General features: G+C 37.1%; 1 protein-coding gene across 1 annotated transcript in view; it reads left to right on the top strand.

Moving 5' to 3' along the window:
• DHX36 (DEAH-box helicase 36) overlaps positions 1–16012 on the top strand; it is a 61444-nt gene extending 45432 nt beyond the window's left edge. Inside the window, exons 21-25 of the mRNA XM_066369913.1 lie at positions 205–304; positions 399–489; positions 4193–4313; positions 4933–5085; positions 12280–16012. Coding sequence (XP_066226010.1) covers positions 205–304; positions 399–489; positions 4193–4313; positions 4933–5085; positions 12280–12486 — 672 coding nt within the window. The 3' untranslated portion in view covers positions 12487–16012. The remainder of the gene's footprint in view (positions 1–204; positions 305–398; positions 490–4192; positions 4314–4932; positions 5086–12279) is intronic.
• Positions 16013–19210: the final 3198 nt, after the last annotated feature.

Raw genomic sequence — 19210 nt, 5'->3', positions numbered from 1 at the left:
GTTCCAATAAAACTTTATTGACAAAACAAGTTTTTATAAATTTTGTAGTTTACCAGCCCTTGCTCTGAAACATCAAATTTTTGCAAAAGGATTTTATAAAGCGGGGAAGGCTTATAGCTAAATCTATTTATGAGTATATGCTTTTTAACCCTCATAAATCTGTGCAAGGTTTTCTAGTTCTGTTTGTTAACCATTGCTCTCTAGATGCTGCATAACATGAAAGGGCAGTTTGCTGAGCATCTTCTCGGAGCTGGATTTGTAAACAGTAGAGATCCTAAAGATCCAAAATCTAATATCAATTCAGGTAAAGCAGATTGAAACAATGTAAATAAGTTGCTGCTGTTGTCCATTGTATCGGTATTTTACTCTTTTTTTCTCTGCCCTCCCACCCCTAATAGATAATGAGAAGATAATTAAAGCTGTCATCTGTGCTGGTTTATATCCCAAAGTTGCTAAAATCCGACTAAATTTGGGTAAAAAAAGAAAAATGTAAGCATTGAAAATTATTATGAATTACTTGTAATTATCTCTTAAACTTTTAAAATCCTATAATGCAACAAACAGGGCTCATGTTGTACATATCTCCTTGTTCACATTTGGGCCATGTTCTTGTTTCTTTTACTTTTGATCATTTACGAGAAAGCAAACGTTTTAACAGGCATGACTTTTCCCCCATAGCATGTTCTTGGCATCAACTTTCTATCACCTACGTCTATGTTAGTAGATACAATCACAGTATGAATATGAGAAAGTAAGGCAGCTATTAGTCTTGTCAGAAGCTCAGAGATGTGATGTGAGTGGTGGTTATTTGTAGCTATATTATATCAAATTCTGTATAAGACCACTATCTTAAATTTTAATAGGTGCATCACTTTTAGACATAAAAAAACAACACAAAAGGGCCAGATGGACATTGCTTAGAATAGATTTTGCTTTAGAATTTTCCCTTCGCTCATAATTTTGTAATATGTCTCTTTGAATAAAATTATGATTTTAGTATTTTGAAAAATGAGGTATGAGTTTTAAATATATGGACAAATAGAGTTAGCCTTAGTAGTAATTGGAGAGAATGTGGCATATTTTTGCCTAGTAAATGTGCTAGTGAGGAAAGAGAAACTGAAAGTCACAATGGTTAATAGTATGTGAATTGTTGCCATCATTTTGAAAGGTACTGTAGTTTAGAATTATGTGTCAACAGTCATTAAAATAGTTACTGGCCAAGTGGATTCATATGTGACTATCTTAATTTGAGGCATAGAAAGTAATTCTAGGCCCTGGCTGGTTGGCTCAGTGGTAGAGCGTCAGCCCAGCGTGTGGAAGTCCCTGGTTCAATTCCCGGCCAGGGCACACAGGAGAAGCACCCATCTGCTTCTCCACCCTTCTCCCTCTCCTTTCTCTGTGTCCCTCTCTTCCCCTCCTGCAGCCAAGGCTCCATTGGAGCAAAGTTGGCCCGGGCACTGAGGATGACTCTTTGGCCTCCGTCTCAGGCGCTAGAATGGCTCTGGTTGCAACAGAGTAGCTGCCCAGATCGGCAGAGCACCGCCCCCTAGTGGGCTTGCTGGGTGGATCCCGGTCTGGCGCATGTGGTAGTCTGTCTGTCTGCCTCCCCGCTTCTCACTTTGGAAAAATACCCCCCTCAAAAAAAAATTCCAAAAAATTTTAGAAGCTATATTATTGTAAACTACATACATGTCTAGTAGCAATGGGGAAATTGTGGTTTTATGATACCATATTATATGACTTTCCTGTTAGCTGCGCATACAAAACAGGCATTGTGTAGTAACATAAAATATTTGAGCTGCTATTAAATAAAAAAGCTATATCCCCTATGATTATAAACATAAAAAATAAACACCTCAAAGATAAAGCACAGACATTGTTATAAGGGCATTGGTTCTCAACTGAGTTTTTTATTTTACTTGGGATATTTGACCCTATCGATAGACATTTGTAGTGGTTATAACTGTAGTGGTACTATAGCATCTAATAAATAGAGGCCAATTAATAGAATGGAATGCTACTATGCATACCATAATACAGAGGACAGCCCCTCACAGCAATGAATTCTACATATCAAAAATGCAGGTGCTCAGAAATTCTATTCTCAGGCATAAGATTATGCATAACATGAATTTTAATCATTGTGGTTGGATTGTGCACATTTTGAGTGATCCCAGGTAATTTTTGACAAATTCTTCTTCATATCCCTAACTTTACAGATAACCTTACAGAGAGAGACTCTTTGAAATGCAAACATTTTTATATATCCCTTGCTGTCCTAGGAAGGCTTTACGAAAAAAAAATGTAGGTCTCTTTGGATTGGAGTTTTGTTTTGGTCTAGACCAGGGGTCAGCAAATTTTGATATACTGGCCAATGTTTGTATACATTTTCATTGGAACATAGCCACCATGCCTGTTTATTCACATGTTGTCTGTGTCTGCTTTCATGCTACACTAATGGAGTTGAGTAGCGGTGACAGAGATCATAGGGCCCACAAAGCCTAAAATATTTTTTCTGGTCCCATATGGAAAAGTCTGCCATTCTCTGCTGCTGTAGTGATGCACGGTTGCAGTATGGCATTGGTTAAATTGACTGCAGTGATTTATTCTGAATGACTCATGACTGTGATTTTGATAGAAGTATTATGAATTCCTGGAAGTACGAAAAGGTACTCTTATATGTCTTCACTTACATGTGGAACCTGAGGAACAAAATAAACAATTGAAACATTCATAGACACAGAGAGTGGACTGGACTGGCGGTCGGCAGAGGGGAGGGGAATTGAGGGACTGGGGTAAAGAACTGAAGGGATTAAGAAGTACAAATTGGGCCCTGGACGGTTGGCTCAGTGGTAGAGCGTCAGACTGGCGTGCAGGAGTCCCTGGTTCGATTCCCAGCCAGGGCACACAAGAGAAGCGCCCATTTGCTTCTTCACCCCTCCCCCTCTCCTTCCTCTCTGTCTCTCTCTTCCCCTCCTGCAGCCAAGGCTCCATTGGAGCAAAGTTGGCCCCGGGCACTGAGGATGGCTCCATGGCCTCTGCCTCAGGCGCAAGACTGGCCCTGGTTGCAACAGAGCAACGCCCCAGATGGGCAGAGCATCGCCCCCTGGTGGCATGCCCGGTGGATCCCGGTTGGGCGCATGCAGGAGTCTGTTTGACTGCCTCACTGTTTCCAACTTCAGAAAAATACAAAAAAAAAAAAAAAAAAGAGAAGTACAAATTGGTAGTTAAAAAGCAGTTACAGGGATGTAAATACATCACGGGATATAGTCAGTAACATGGCAATAACTATGCATGGTGCCAGGTGGGTCCTGGAAACATTAGAGAACACTGTAGAGTATGTGTGCTGTACATCCAAAACTAACACAGAATAGTGAATGTGAACTCTAATTGAAAAATAAAATATAAATAAAAGCAATTAGGAAGGATTAGTGAATTACCACCTTTTATGCAGGCAGTTACTATTGACAATTTAAAAATAAACCACCAAACATCTCCCTATTGAATAATAATAATTAAAACTTCAGCAGAATTGAGGAAAGATTTTATGACTATCAAGAAAAGACCCTTGGGAATGACGAGGCTAAAGTGTAGCTGTGTTAAAGTACATTTATTCCAAGTATTCCTGTTTTGAAAATGGAGGATTTGAATGAATGTGAGACCACTTAGAACATATTTTAGAATAGGTTTTTAAAAGTCAGTTGTATATAAAGTCCCTTCTGAACAACATTCTTAATTTTTTATATTCATCTGTGTGCATAACCGGTGAAATTTTTAATTGATCATTTCACAAAGTTATTCTATACTTTGAGGGCTGTTAGTATCATAAATGACAGTATTATGTAGAGACTGTTCTGTTCTGAATCACTTTTAAGTATTTCAGCTGTTTATTTCATCCTTTGCCCTTCAGTGGTATAGTAGAAACATAAGGAATATTTTGTCACCTTTCTAATGAGTTGAGTAATTATACCTTCAAGAAGAGGATTTGATGTCTGATTTCACAGTTAGCTAATAATTTTTCATGTTTTATTAAAATAAAATTATGTCCTCAAATATAAATTTGTAAATTTATATTGCAAAAGTAAACTGAACTTGTCTGTTTTTTTGTTTGTTTGTTTTTTTGATTCTGGGATTGGTTTGGAATCTAAGAATTTTTAAAAAAACAAATTATTACATTTTACCTTTTCTGAAGGGTGAAAGTTTACACAAAAACTGATGGATTAGTTGCTATTCATCCTAAGTCCGTTAATGTGGAGCAAACAGAGTTTCACTACAACTGGCTTATCTATCACCTGAAGATGAGAACAAGTAGTGTAAGTAAATAAGGTGATCATGGATCTGAATGTTAGTATTCTATTTTATATAATGGTGTAGTTTTCATAAATATAAACAGAATTTGGCATGAATTATACCTTATTCAAACAAATAACCTATACTTTTAAATGTGCAGTTCTGTCATGATCCATTTTTGTATTTTAATTAGTTGGGATAGTTACTTGATTTGTCTAATTTTCTTTCAGAGTGTGCTTTTAGGAAGTACTGGCATTTTCTGATATATAGGAGTTTACACAGTGCAAATAATTTTGTTGGCATATCAATATATCCTATAAGTAGTAGTCAGAATCTTAAGTGGGATTCTGTTTATATATCTGTAGAAATAATTTCAATTACATTAGTGATTGTCACTCTGAAATATTTTGTTTAAAGAATAATACTATTGTTTGAAATGAAACAAAAATATAAAACTCCTGTGTTCTCTGAATTAATAAAGAATGGCTCATTTAAAATGTATTCCTTCAAAACTAGTCTCTGAAATTATAGTAATAGGGTAATACCTATTTTAGAAGGATTGATACTGGTAGTATTATTAAATTAATGTGGCAGTAATTGAGACTCTTTAATGTATTTATTAATTTACTTTAATTCTCATAGATATACTTGTATGACTGCACAGAGGTTTCCCCATACTGTCTTTTGTTCTTTGGAGGCGATATTTCCATCCAGAAGGATAATGATCAGGAAACTATCGCTGTGGATGAGTGGATTGTCTTTCAGTCTCCAGCAAGAATTGCCCATCTTGTCAAGGTGACCAACTGATTTACCCGATTGTATTTGAATCTGCATGCAGGGTAGTGTGTTGTGTTGTGGTTTTGTTCCAGATGTTATATGTTTTGTCATTTCTTGATATATTTCAGCACAGCAAATAGTGTTGAGAAATTCATATTTTTCAAATGTTTTTTTTTATTTTAATTTATTGTTTTTACATAGATTCTAGTGTCCCCACAAATGCATCCTCCCTCCCCCGTGTTCCCCACAACATCCTCCTTTCCCCCTCGCCACAACGCCCTCCCCCTTTCCCTCCAGGATTTGCTTTTCTGCTCTCTATAAGCTTTGTTATGTGTATATAATTTCACCAATCTCTTTCCCTTCTCTGATCCCATCCTCTCATCCCTTTTCCCTCTGTCCACTTTCCCTCTGGTCCCTTTGATCCCACCTCTTGTCTCTATTTTGTACCTCAGTTCATATTGTTCATTGGAATCCTCAAATGAGTGAGGTCATATGATATTTTTCTTTCTCTGCCTGGATTATTTCACTTAACATAATAGTTTCCTGGTCCATCCGTGTTGTTGCAAAAGGTAAGATTTCCTTTTTTTCCACGGCCTCATAGTATATATGTACCACTGCTTTTTAATCCACTCGTCCACTGATGGACACTTGGGCTGTTTCCAGATCTTCGCTATTGTAAACAACACTGCCATAAACATGGGGTGCATTTCGTTTTTGAATCACTGATGTGGTGTTCTTGGGATATATTCCTAAAAATGGGATGGCTGTGTCAAAAGGCAGTTCCATTTTTAATTTTTTGAGGAATTTCCATACTGTTTTCCACAGTGGCTGCACCAGTCTGCATTCCCACCAGCACTGCAGGAGGGTTCCCTTTTCTCCACATCCTTGTCAGCACTTATTATGTGTTATTTTGTTAATGAGCACCATTCTGACTGGTGTGAGGTGATATCTCATTGTGGTTTTTATTTGCATTTCTCTAGTGATTAGTGATGTTGAGGATTTTTTCATCTGCTATACATTGGCTATCGGTATGTCCTCTTTGGAGAAGTGTCTGTTCATTTCTTTTGCCCATTTTTTGATTAGATTGTTTATCTTCTTGGTGTTGAGTTTTAGAAGTTCTTTATACATTTTGTTTATTAACGCCTTATCAGACATATTGTCAAATATGTTCTCCCATTGTGTGGTTTGTCTTTTTATTTTGTTCATATAGTTCCATTTGTTTATCCTTTTATTTCACTTCCCCGTGGAGATAAATCAGCAAATAGATTGCTTATGTTTTCTTCTTGGATGCTTATGGTTTTACGGCTTACATTTAAGTTTTTTATCATTTTGAGTTTATTTTTGTGAATGGAGTAAGTTGGTGGTTTAGTTTCATTTTTTTGCAGGTAGCTGTCCAATTTTCCCAACACCATTTGTTAAAGATTCTCTTTACTCCATTGTATGCTCTTACCTCCTTTGTCAAATATCAATTGTCTATAAAGGTGCAGGTTTACTTCTGGGTTTTCTGTTCTGTTCCATTGATCTATATGCCCGTTCTTATGCCACTACCAAGCTGTTTTGAGTACAATGGCCTTGTAGTATAACTTGATATCAGGAAATGTGATAACACCCACTTTATTCTTCCTATTCAAGATTGCTGAGGCTATTTGTGTTCTTTTTTGGTTCCATATGAATTTTTGGAATATTTGTTCTATATCTTTGAAGTATGTCATTGGTATTTTAATAGGAATTGCATTGAATTTATAAATTGCTTTGGGTAATATAGACATTTTAATGATGTTTATTCTTCCTAACCATGAACAAAGTATATGCTTCCACTTGTTTGTATCTTCTTTGATCTCTTCTATCAATGATTTATAATTTTCTGAGTACAAGTCTTTAACCTCCTTGGTTAAATTTACTCCTAGATACTTAATTTTTTTGTTGCAATAGTGAAGGGAATTATTTTCTTAATTTCTCTTTCAGACAGATCATTGTTGGTATATAAAAATGCCTCTAATTTCTGAGTGTTAATTTTATATCCTGCCACCTTGCTGAATTCATCTATCAGGTGCAGTAGTTTTTTGACTGCGACTTTAGGGTTTTCTAGGTACAGTATCATATCATCAGCAAATAATGAGTTTTACTTCTTCTTTTCCAATTTGGATGTGTTTTAATTCTTCCTGTCTGATTGCTATGGCTAGGACTTCCAGAACTATGCTGAATAAGAGTGGTGAAAGGGGCACCCCTGCCTTGTTCCTGATCTTAAGGGAATTGCTTTTAATGTTTGTCTATTGAGTATGATGTTGGCTGTGGGTTTGTCATAGATGGCTTTTATCATGTTGAGGTATGTTCCCTGTATTCCCACTTTGCTGAGAGTTTTGATCATAAATGAATGCTGGATTTTATCAAATGCTTTTTTCTGCATCTATTGATATTATCATGTGGTTTTTCTCCTTCTTTCTGTTTATGTGATGAATCATATTGATTTATTTGCATATATTATACTAGCCTTGCCTCCCCATAATAAATAATAAATCCCACTTGATCATGATGTGTGATTTTTTTCATGTACTGCTGGATCCGGTTTGCTAATATTTTGTTGAGAATTTTAGCATCTAAATTCATCAAGGATATTGGCCTATAGTTTTCTTTCTTTGTGTTGTCTTTGCCTGGTTTTGGAATGAGGATTATGCTTGCCTCTTAAAAGGAGCTTGGAAGTTTTCCCTCCTCTTGAATTTTTTGAAATAGCTTGAGAAGGATAGATTTAGTTCTTCTTTGAATATTTGGCAGAATTTGCCTGTGAAGCCATCTGGCCCAGGACTTTTCTGTTTTGGGAGTTTTTTGATAACTCTTTCGATCTCATTTGTTGTAATCAGTCTATTTATGTTTTCTGATTCTTCCAGATTGATTTTTGAGAGATTACATTTTTCAAGGAATTTGTTTATTTCACTTAGGTTGTCTAATTTTTTGGCATACAGTTCTTCATAGTATTTTTTTTTTTTACAATCCTTGGTATTTCTGCTGTGTCAGTTGTTACTTCTCCACTCTCATTTCTAATTTTATTTATTTTAGTCCTCTCTCTTACTTGCTTGGTGAGTCTGGTTAAAGGTTAATTGGTCTTGTTTACCCTTTCAGAGAACCAGCTCTTGTTTTCATTGATCTTCTGTATTGTTTTTTTAGCCTCTATGTCATTTATTTCTGCTCTGATCTTTATTATTTCCTGCCTTCTACTTCCTCTGGGCTTTACTTGCTGTTCTTTTTCTAGTTCTTTTAGTTGCCAGGTTGTTTATTTGAGCTTGTTCTAGCTTCTTAAGGTATGCCTGTAATGCTATGAACTTCCCTCTCAGGACTGCTTTTGCTGTGTCTCATAGATTTTGAGGAGTTGTATGCTCATTTTCATTTGTATCAAAGAATTTATTTATTTATTCCTTGATCTAATTGTTAACCCATTCGTTATTTAATAACATGGTGTTTAGTCTCCAAGTGTTTGAGTGTTTTTTAGTTTTTCTGTTGTAGTTGATTTTTAGTTTCATGTCATTGTGGTGAGAGAAGGTGTTTGATATGATTTCAATCTTCTTAAATTTGTTGAGGCTCGTTTTGTGCCCTAACATCTGGTCTATCCTAGAGAATGTACCATGAGCTCTTGAAAAGAATGTATATTCTGCTGCTTTAGGGTGAAAGGTTCTGAAGATATCTATTAAATCCAGTTGAGCTAGTGTGTCCCTTAATGCTGCTGTTTCTTTGTTAATTTTCTTTCTTGAGGATCTATGCAATGATGTTAGTGAGTTATTGAAATCATCTACAATTATAGTATTGCTGTTGATCTCTCCCTTTATGTCCATCAAAGTCTGCTTTATATATTTAGGTGCTCCTATATTAGGTTCATAGATATTTATAATGGTTATCTCTTCCTGTTGGATTGCTCCCTTTATCATTATGTAGTGACCTTCTCAATCTCTTACTATAGCCTTTGTTTTAAAGTCTGCTTTGTCTGATATAAGTATTGCTACCCCAGCTTTCTTTTCATTCCATTTGCATGAAAATTTTTTTCCATCCTTTTACTTTCAGTCTGTGTGTATCTTTTGTTTTGAGGTGTGTCTCCTATAGACAGCATATGTATGGGTCCAGTTTTCTTATGCATGCAGCTACCCTATGCCTTTTGATTGGAACATTTTAAGATTATTGTTGATATATAGTTGTTTATTGCCATTTTTTTTTTAAATTGACATTTCTCTTTTACTAGATTTTTTTCCCGCTTTGTTCTGTCTACAGTAGGCCCCTTAACATTTCCTGCAGCATTCTTTTGGGTGTGATGAATTCCTTGAGGTTTTTTTGTTTGTTTATTTGTTTGGGGAGCTTTTTATTTCTCCTTCAATTTTAAATGATAGCCTTGCTGGATAAAGAAGTCTTGGTTGTTCTTGTTCTGCATTACTTTGAATATTTCTTGCCATTCCCTTCGGCCTCAAGTGTTTCTGTTGAAAAGTCTGATGTCATCCTTATGAGGCTCCTTTGTAGGTGATGGACTGTTTTTCCTTTGTAGCTTTTAGTGTTCTTTTATTATCTCTTAGCTTTGGTATTTTGATTATGATATGTCTTGGTGTGGATCTCTTTAGGTTCTTTTTTAATGGGGTTCTTTTTGCTTCTTGAACCTGTATGACTCTTTCCTGCATCAATTTAGGGAAATTTTTAGGTATAATTTCTTCCAACAGGTTCTCTATCCCTTGTTCTTTCTCTTCTTCTTCAGGAACCCCTAGGATGTGGATGTTATTTCTCTTCATGTTGTCATTGAACTCTCTTAGAGTTTCCTCAGCCTTTTTGATCCTCTTTTTTTTTTTTTTTTTTTGCTGTTCTGCTTCTGTGCTTTCGCTTATCTTCTCTCCTAAGTCACTGATTTGATCCTCTGTTTCATCCAGCCTGCTTTTCATTTCTTGTAGTGCAGTCTTCATTTCTGATATTGTGTTTGTCATTTCTGTCTGTTTTTTTTTTTTATGATTTCAGTGTCCTTTTTGATGCTTACAATTTCTTTATATACATGCTCATTAAGTCCATCCATTGTAGCTTTGAGATCCTTAAGCATCCTAACAATCATTATTTTAAACCCTGCATCTTGTAATTTGATTACTTCCATTTCATCTAGGTCTTTTTCTGGGAATTTTTCTTGTTGATTCATATGGCTTATGTTCCTCTGTCTTCCCATTGTTTCTGTTTGTGGTTTGCAGGCTTGTTTGAGATGTGGTCTCCTTAACTAGTAGAGCCGCTTTTCCATTTTCTATATCTTCACTCGGTCAAGTGTGAGTAGCCCTTCTTTAAGATGTCATTCTAACAAGGGTTGTTAGGTCCTAACTGATGCTTTCCACATCTGAGCTCTGGATGTGCCCTCCCTGGACCTTTTTGGCCAGAGCCTGGCACAGACCAGTGGTGGTTGCTGCCTATGACTGGCCCTTATCTATCTTTTTCGAGCAACAGGTGATCTAGATCCTGTGGCTGCCTCTGCTGAGCCCAGGTGCCATTGTTAATATCTACTTAGGCTGGCTTTTATCTACTTTTGTCCTGGAGGACGTTCATTTAAATGTTCAGGTTTCCTGGAGATCCGCTTTCTGCCACCTCTTATTGGTGGCTACTTGTTGGGCTCAGTACTATAAATCAGGAGTTAGTAAGGTATTGGATGTGTCTTGTCCCTTAGCCTCAGGTTTCGTTTATCCAACCTTTTTTATTTTATTTTATTTTACTTTTTTTTTTCTTTTCAGCCCTCAGAAGGGTGTGGCCACAGGATTCCAATGGGTGTGGCCTCTGTGTTCCCGAGGTGCGGTCTGTTCGCAGGCCTGCCCCCACCACTGCTGCTGCCTCAGGCTTTCAAACACAGGCATTGTCGATGCCGGCCCACCACTGTGATTGCTGTGACTGCTGCCTTGCCTCCATGGGTGGGACTGCATGCGCATGCCCAGTCTGCAAGCCTTGGGCACCCTGGCTTCTGCCTCGCCCCCACGGGCTGCTTTGGTGCTCCTGGGCTGCAAGCCTGGGCAGGTTCCTAGGTTTCCACCCCACCCCCGGCAATGGGACCGTGTTCCCGCGTCCCACCGCCACCTGCCCTCCTGCGAGCACTCAGCAGTGTGGGGGTGGTGTTGTAGCTCAGACCTTATCACTCAACACTGTCCCTTACGGGCTTCCTGCTTCTAAGCAACTCTGCTCTGAGTGCCCCGGGAGAGCTTCTATTTGACTGGTGTCCTCCTTCCCTTTGCTGGTATTGCTGTTTCCAGGGGAAATATTCACTTCAGATTTGGGGAGTGACTCAGCCCAGGGGTTAGGGTGGCTTTCCCTCAAAGTGTTTCTCCCTGTGCCTCCTAGATTACACTCTCTTCCTGCTACTCCTGTACTCTCCTCTCTCCCCATCCCCTGGAGCTCCTGGTGAGTGGTTGTGAGAGAGGTTTTCTGCATGGTCCCTTTAAGAATCCTGGGTCTGAGAAATCTGTCTCTTTCTCGTAAATGGTATCCTGACTTGTTTTGCTGCTAAATATAATCCATATGACTCTTCTAGGCTCCAGGGTTGCAGGCTGGGGCTTCGTTCCTGGGGCTCAGGACCCTCCCCGCTTCAGTAAAACCCCACCACCACGCAAGTCCTTCAGGGCCACTGGGAGCTGGCCTCTCCACGTTTCTGCTTTTCCTACCAGTCTCAGTGTAGCTTCTTTGGTGTTCTTTGGTTATAGATTTCTCTTGGTATATTTAGCCCAAAGTTGGTTTTTCCAGATGATTGTTCTTAAAATTAAGTTGTAATCCACTTGGGTTCTGGGAGGTGGAAGTTGGAATGGCCACGTACTCCATCGCCATCTTGCCACCTTGAACTTAATGTTAGTAGCTTCCATTCTTGTTTGAGTGGCAGCTATTAATTTTAGTCAATCAGGGATTACCCACTTCCTCAGCATTGCATCAAAGTTCTGGGATCCTGTGTTAAAATGCAGGAGAGAGTGGCAGGATGGGCAAGTGAAATGCATGCTTTCTGTCTGCTGGCATCTGTCAAATGGTTTTTTGAGGTAGTTACCAACCAACCATTGTAATAAATGTCTAAGTGAGATGGAAGTTTGAATTTTTTAATTTTACTGTAGTTAGATGCTTACTAAATATTTTAGTCTTTTGTATAGTAATAGTTTACAAAGTTCAGCCAATTGCTTGTATTTATTACATTCTTATTTTAGATCTGCCTTTGTTGAATTGGTGTAATTTTTCCAACCGCAGGAATTGAGAAAGGAACTAGATATCCTCCTGCAGGAGAAGATTGAAAGTCCTCATCCTGTAGACTGGAATGACATGAAATCCAGAGACTGTGCTGTTCTCTCAGCAATTACAGACTTGATCAAAACACAGGAAAAGGCAATTCCTCGGAACTTTCCACCACGGAACCCGGATGGTGTTACAGCTGACAGCTTTTCTGTGGTAGTCTGAAAAGCCAACTTGATAGCCATTTTCCATTTTTTGGCTAGATGCCAAACCCAGGGACATGAATAATTTTCATTTATAAGGTAGAAAGAAACCTTAGGTAGTAAAAACTTAATGTGCATGAGGTTAGCAGTGTTATCTGTAGCTGTTTTAAATAGACCATAAAAGACAGTGTGTTCTCTGATCACAGTATGTTCTCTGGTCTCTGTTGTGGTCATATCCCCATTTTGGCAGTATTCCTCTTACATATATTGAGTGTTGTACCACTTGAGAAATTCCTTTGTTCTGTTATAAAAAATTAGTTTTGCCCATAATAACTGAGTACAGAACTGGTAAAAATAGAATGCTTAGCCAAAAAGCAATGTCAAATAGGAATTTTAACCACATTTTTTAAATGAAATCAGTTTGTTTGTTCTAATAAAATCCAATATTCAATAAAATGTATGGTGTGTATATCACAGCTAAATTCTTGGCATGGTGTCTACATCTCCTTCTCTCCCTTGGTTTATTTGTTTAAAAAAAATCTTTTTAGAATATATTCATTCCCCTTTTACATCACCTGTGCAGCACAGTGTAGCAACTGGGGCCTGAGCTTGGAGTCTGACTACCCACATTCAGATTGCAGCTGTGTCATCTACCAGGCACTTTGGGCAAGTTGCTTCACGTCTCTTTCCTTTTCCCGATCTGTAAATGAGAGGAGACCATTGTGCGGATTAAATATGTTAACGTACATAAAGTGCATAGACTAGTGTCTGGCATGTAGAGTATACTCACTAAAGCTTAGTTATTTTTTGTCCCTGAAATGTTTTTTAATAATAGTCCATTCTATTACACTTCTTTTCATACTCTGCATGCTACTTTTTCCTTTGGCCATTGAAGTTAGTGTAACTTGTACTGTATGCTTTTAGCAATACCCGGTTGTGACAAATACTGGTTACTCTCCAGCAGCCATCTCGTCCCTCACTTTTTGCTTACTTGTTCGAGTGCTACCCCTCTGTGCAGCCTCATTCCCAAGGATGTCGACTTTGCATGGTCTTCTCCCCTCATAAGTAACTAACTGGTAAGGCATGACTATGTGAACCTGTCCTGGCCAATGTTAACTAAAAAGAGATCTGCAAGGGGCATCTAATTTTCCCTACTAATGGACTAAAGGGAGAAAATTCTGCTGTCTTCGGAAATTATCTTGTCTGAATCAGAACTGCAGTAGCCATTTTTTGGTCACAAGGTTGGCTGAATGGGATGGTGGTGAAAATCATCAGTTCTTGATAATGCTAGTGAGCTGCTGAACTAGTCAAACTGCCTTCCCTACACGTCAAATAAACCTTTCACTGAAAAACAAACTATTCAGCATTGACAGTTGCTATCTGAGTGTTGTTTTCTACCACTTATTTTGTGACTAAGAGTTTGACCCATATGCCTGATAAAAAGTATGAAAGTGGTAGTACTGAACATACTGAATAAAAAAACATACCAAGAATATTCTGCCGTAACCTAAAAGCTACACATTTTACTGTGCCTTCCAATACATGCAAAGAAACCAAAGGAAAAAAGTATCTCATCTTACAATAACTGAGACTAATTGATAATGCCATTATGATCTGTTAACAGCATTGGTTCAGGTGCTGTTCCCATTGCTGAGAATGTGTGTCTACCTACCATTGCCTTCTAAGGTTTTGAATGTCCTGTGTGTCCTAAGTCCAATCTCTTGGTTAGTTTCGCCAGTGACTTGTCTCTCACCAAATTCTCATACAGTACCTTGAGATATGAATTTAATTTGTACTGTAACCGAGTTCGTAAGTCAGTCAACTCGTATATCAAACTGTTGATACTGGACCCGTGCGTCAACACGCCAACTAGTGGCAGCTTCCCAAATCATGACTCATATCTCCGAATTTCGCTCGGATCTTGAACAAAAATACGGACCAAGTTGCAGCTCGTATCTTAAAAAAATTCATATGTTGGTCTGTTCGCATCTCAAAGTACCACTGTATTGAGTCATATCACAATAAGGTAGCACTTTAGTTTTGCCCCTAAACTCAAGGTGACCAGTAGGTCCTGTTAGCCAAATGGTCTTGGCAGAAAGCATTTTAAAAATCTATCAAGAAAAAGGTTACTAGTTAATTGGTTCGATGTTTGCGAACTGAGCCAATATTTAGTCTCTTAAATGGGGAATATGTTCCTGAGGAATTGTTTTAAGAGATGTGCTATTCAAAGAAATCAAGCAGTTACCTCCCCCAATTTGTCTTTTCCACTGCTGGTCAGGATGAAAATTTTAATTGAAGGTGCTATTTTTGTTGTTTCTTTTGTTTACAAAATAAGGTGTTCCTAAGTTGAAAATGTATTCCAGGTCTGAGAACTATTTGTCAGTTAGTTTTAAAGAATAAGGCACTAACTTAAAATCTCTGCCTTTCCATTCTGAGTGACACTGAAGGTAACTCTTGAACAGAAATATGGAAAAAACAAAGAAGAAATCACTGAATAATCATGGAAAAGTGAGTCCATTTGACACCTTCCTAATTCATTAACTAGGGCAAAAACCCAAGATGTATTTATATCAGCAATTTTCAACCTTTTTCATCTCATGGCACGCAAACTAATTACTAAATTTTGCGGCACACCAAAATATATATTTTTTGCCAATAAGATAAAAAAGTGGATATAATTTTAATTCATTCACACCAGGTGGCTATTGTTATGTTGGCCATTGTCATTTTTTAATTTGACAATCTTAAGGAAAAAGAGGTCAGTGCCCCTGACTAAAATAGTCAGGTATTGTGTGTTTTAAAAGTTCTTGTGGCACACTGGTTGAAAATCACTGATTTACACCAATTATTACAAGTGACTTTCTCTTACTACATTTTTAAAACAAACCTACCTTAAAAGTTAGAAATTATAGAAAAGCTTTCGCAGAAAGTTTTTTTCGTACCCTCTTACCCAAAGTAAATGGTAATTTTCCTTCCACTTTTTTAGCTCTGAGTTTGTGTATATTTATTTTTTAGTAATTGTAATCATGTGGTAGAAGCATGTTTGTTTTTAAATGGCATTTTATCCTGATTTTAATACACATCCTTATTGTAGAATATTTAGAAATTTAACAAGTATTTTACTCATTTTGATATATTTACACTCTTTTGGTATATATATAATAAAATAAGCCAACTTAAGTGTATAATTCTGATTTTTTTTAAATGTATGAACTTATGCAATTGCTAGCACCAGAATCTTGACATAAAATATTCCTATCGCCTAAGTTTCCCTTGTTCTTTATTGTAGTCAATCCCCTGTCCCCACTCCATTGACAACCATTGATCTGCTTTTGGTCACTAATGTTTTGCATTTTCTAGAATTTCAAATAAATGAAATCATATGTAGTCTTTTGTGTCTGGCTTCTTTCCCTAAACATAATGGTTTTGAGATATTTATGTTGTTCCACGTATCAGTTCTTAGCTCCTTTTTTATTGTTAAACAATACTATTTTATTCATTTACCAGTTGATGGACCTTTGAGTTATTTTCAGTTTTTTTGCTATAATAAATGCAGCTGCTATAGACACATATATATAAGTCTGTGTGTAGATGTTTTTATTTCTCTTTGTAAATGAGAAAATATAAATCAGGTAAATGCCTGATTAGGACTGTTGTGTCATATGGTGTGTTTAACCTTGTAGGAAACTGCCAACTGATTTCTGAAGTGGCTTTACTGTGGTCCCTCGTCTATCGCGGGGTCAGGTTCCAGAACCCCCGCAATAGGTGAAAATCCACAAAGCAGCGACCTTATACTTATTTTATTGTTTATATATATTTTAAGGCTTTACAAACCCTCCCACACTCTTATAAACTTTTCCCACAGTTATTTTGCTTATTTTACCGCAAAAATAATTAAAATAATAAATATATAAAAATACCTATATCCACAAAATCCTGCAATATAGCAAAAAATCCACAATACAGTATTAGATGTATACATTTTAAAATCTGCGATACAGTGAAACTGTAAAAGTGAACCACAGTATGGCGAGGGACTACATTTTACACACCCACCAGCAATAAATGGAGGCTCAAAGTATCTCACTCAGATCCTTTCCATGTACTCATATTTTTAGTTGTAATTTGTTGTTGCTTTGGTTATTTCAGCCTTGAGTGGATGTGGAGTCAGCTCATTATGGTTTATTTTGTATTTCTATAATGATCAATGATGAGCACACTTAATGTGCTTACTTGCTATCTTTAGTTGTCTTACACGTATATATGGCTTTGTATTTTGATTTTCCATCTCATGTTAAGTAATTGGGGCTTTAGAAATATATCTCTCTTAAGGAGGAGGATTCTTTATGAATTTTAAAGGTGAAAAACTACTCAGTTCATTGATACTGAAAATGACAACATGTGCCACTCTTAAGTTGGTTGGTAAAATGGAAAGAGTTAAGCCAGTGTTCAAGTGCCAGAAGAGAGGAGCATGAGCGTCAGGTGGCTGATGTCAAGTGGTTGTATATCCACCATGAGGTAAAGCAGGGGTCCCCAAACTTTTTACACAGGGGGCCAGTTCACTGTCCCTCAGACTGTTGGAGGGCCGGACTATAAAAAAAACTATGAACAAATCCCTATGCACACTACACGTATCTTATTTTAAAGTAAAAAAACAAAATGGGAACGAATACAATATTTAAAATAGAGAACAAGTAAACTTAAATCAACAAACTGACCAGTATTTCAATGGGAATTATGCTCCTCTCACTGACCACCAATGAAAGAGGTGCCCCTTCCGGGTGTGCGGCGGGGGTGGGGGGGGGCGGATAAATGGCCTCAGGGGGCCGCATGTGGCCCGCGGGCCATAGTTTGGGGACCCCTGAGGTAAAGAGTAGGACATGAGACAAAGCATTTCTTGATGTGGGTAAAGGCCTGGGAGCTAAGGAAGACAGCAGATGTAGAAGCATTGCACTCTTCCTTGTAGATGACAGATCCCATTGGTCCTCAGTAGGGGACTTGTTTTAAATTGTGACTACCATTTTTTTAGTTCTTAATTTTGATTCATGTCTAATGGTCTGGTGTGAATTTTCAAGTAATTTTTTTTTTCAAGTGTAAGATAATGACATATTTCTGAGTCCTTGCAGAGTACCATATTGACATCACACAATGAAGACCACTTGGGGAATACAACTCATTTTAGCCAAGCTTTCCTTTAATTAGTGATTCCTCAGTGATTTCTCTTTTTCCAGGCCTTTTAACTTTATACTTTCTAGGTATTTTAATACTTCCATTCAGTTCATTTTCTTTTATTTCTCTTAAGTTATTTGGTTATTTTCAATTGTTCCCAGAAGCCAACTTTTGATTTTAAGCAAAGATAGTGAAGCATTTTTCCAGAGTCTGGAATAAGAATGCAAATGGAGGCCAACATACTAAAAGTCTTGGGTGAAATATGTTCTGTCCTCCTAACATGACAAATACGCGTTCTCAACAACACAATAAGACATGGCATATAAACCACGTTTTTCTACAATTGATGCTCAGTTAAATATCTAAGATGATTTCTAACCCTAGTTTGTTGTGTTTTTCCATGAATTTCAACTTTTTCCAAATACCCTTTTTACATCAATTGATATAGCCTTTTTTTCACCTTTTACCTGTTAAATTAGTGGATTGCATTGATTTTGAAAAATTGAATTCCTTTTTTGCATTCCTGGATTAAACTCCATTTGGTTGCAATGTGTAATAATTTTATATATTGCTGGCTATAATACTTTAAGATTTTTGCCACCCTGTTCATGGGAATACCAGTCTAGATTTTGTGAGATAATGCTGACCTCAAAGTAAGTTCGAAGTGTTACCTTTTCTTCTGGTTTCTAAAAGAGATTGTATAGAATTGGTGTTAATTCTTTAAATGTTTGGAAGACTTTAGTGAAACCATGTGCACCTGGATATTTCTTTTTCAGGTTTTAAAATTAAGAATTCAATCTAGTAGTTACAGTACTAGAGTTTTGGTAGTTTGTGGTTTTCAGTGAATTGGCCCATTTATCCAAGTTGTCGAATTTATGTTTGTCAAGTTGTTTAAATACCCAAGCTTTGGCCATTATGAATGAAACTGCTATAAACATTTGTGTGCATTTTTATGTGGACATAGGTTTCAACTGATTTGGATAAACACCAAGGATTGTGATTGCTGCCTCATGTAAGAAACTGCCAAACTGTCTTCCCAGTGGCTTTTGCATTCTGACCAGCAGTGAATGCAAGTTCCTGTCGCTCCACCTCCTCACCAGTGTTTGGTATTGTCGGGATTATGGTAGGTACGTAATGGTAATCTCTTTTTAATGTGACATTTCTTAATGAAGTAGGATCTTGAGCATCTTTTTGTGCTGATTTGCCATTGGTTTATCTATGGGAGTTTTCTAGAATTTTGCCCATTTTTAAATTGAGTTGTGTTCTAATCGTTGTTTTAAGTGTTGAGTATTTTAGATGCCAATTCTTTATCAGAGACATTTGCAAGATTTCCTTCTGCTCTCGATTGTTCTTTCCTTCTATCTCTAAATGAAGTCCAAGTTACTATTTTCTTTTAATTGATCATGCTTCTCGTGTAGTATTTAAAGTCATCCCCAAACCCAAGATAACCTCAATTTTTCCTGTTATCTTCTAGGAGTTCCATAGGTTTTCATTTCATATTTAGGTCTGTTTCCAAATAAATGAATATTTAATTTTACTTTTGTTATTGATTTCTAACCTGATGGTGTTATAATCAG

The sequence above is a fragment of the Saccopteryx leptura genome, chromosome 2, assembly GCF_036850995.1.
Source record: "Saccopteryx leptura isolate mSacLep1 chromosome 2, mSacLep1_pri_phased_curated, whole genome shotgun sequence".
NCBI lineage: Eukaryota > Metazoa > Chordata > Mammalia > Chiroptera > Emballonuridae > Saccopteryx > Saccopteryx leptura.
The sequence above is the reverse complement of the archived record's forward strand: the minus strand, read 5'-3'. Positions and strand labels throughout refer to the sequence as shown.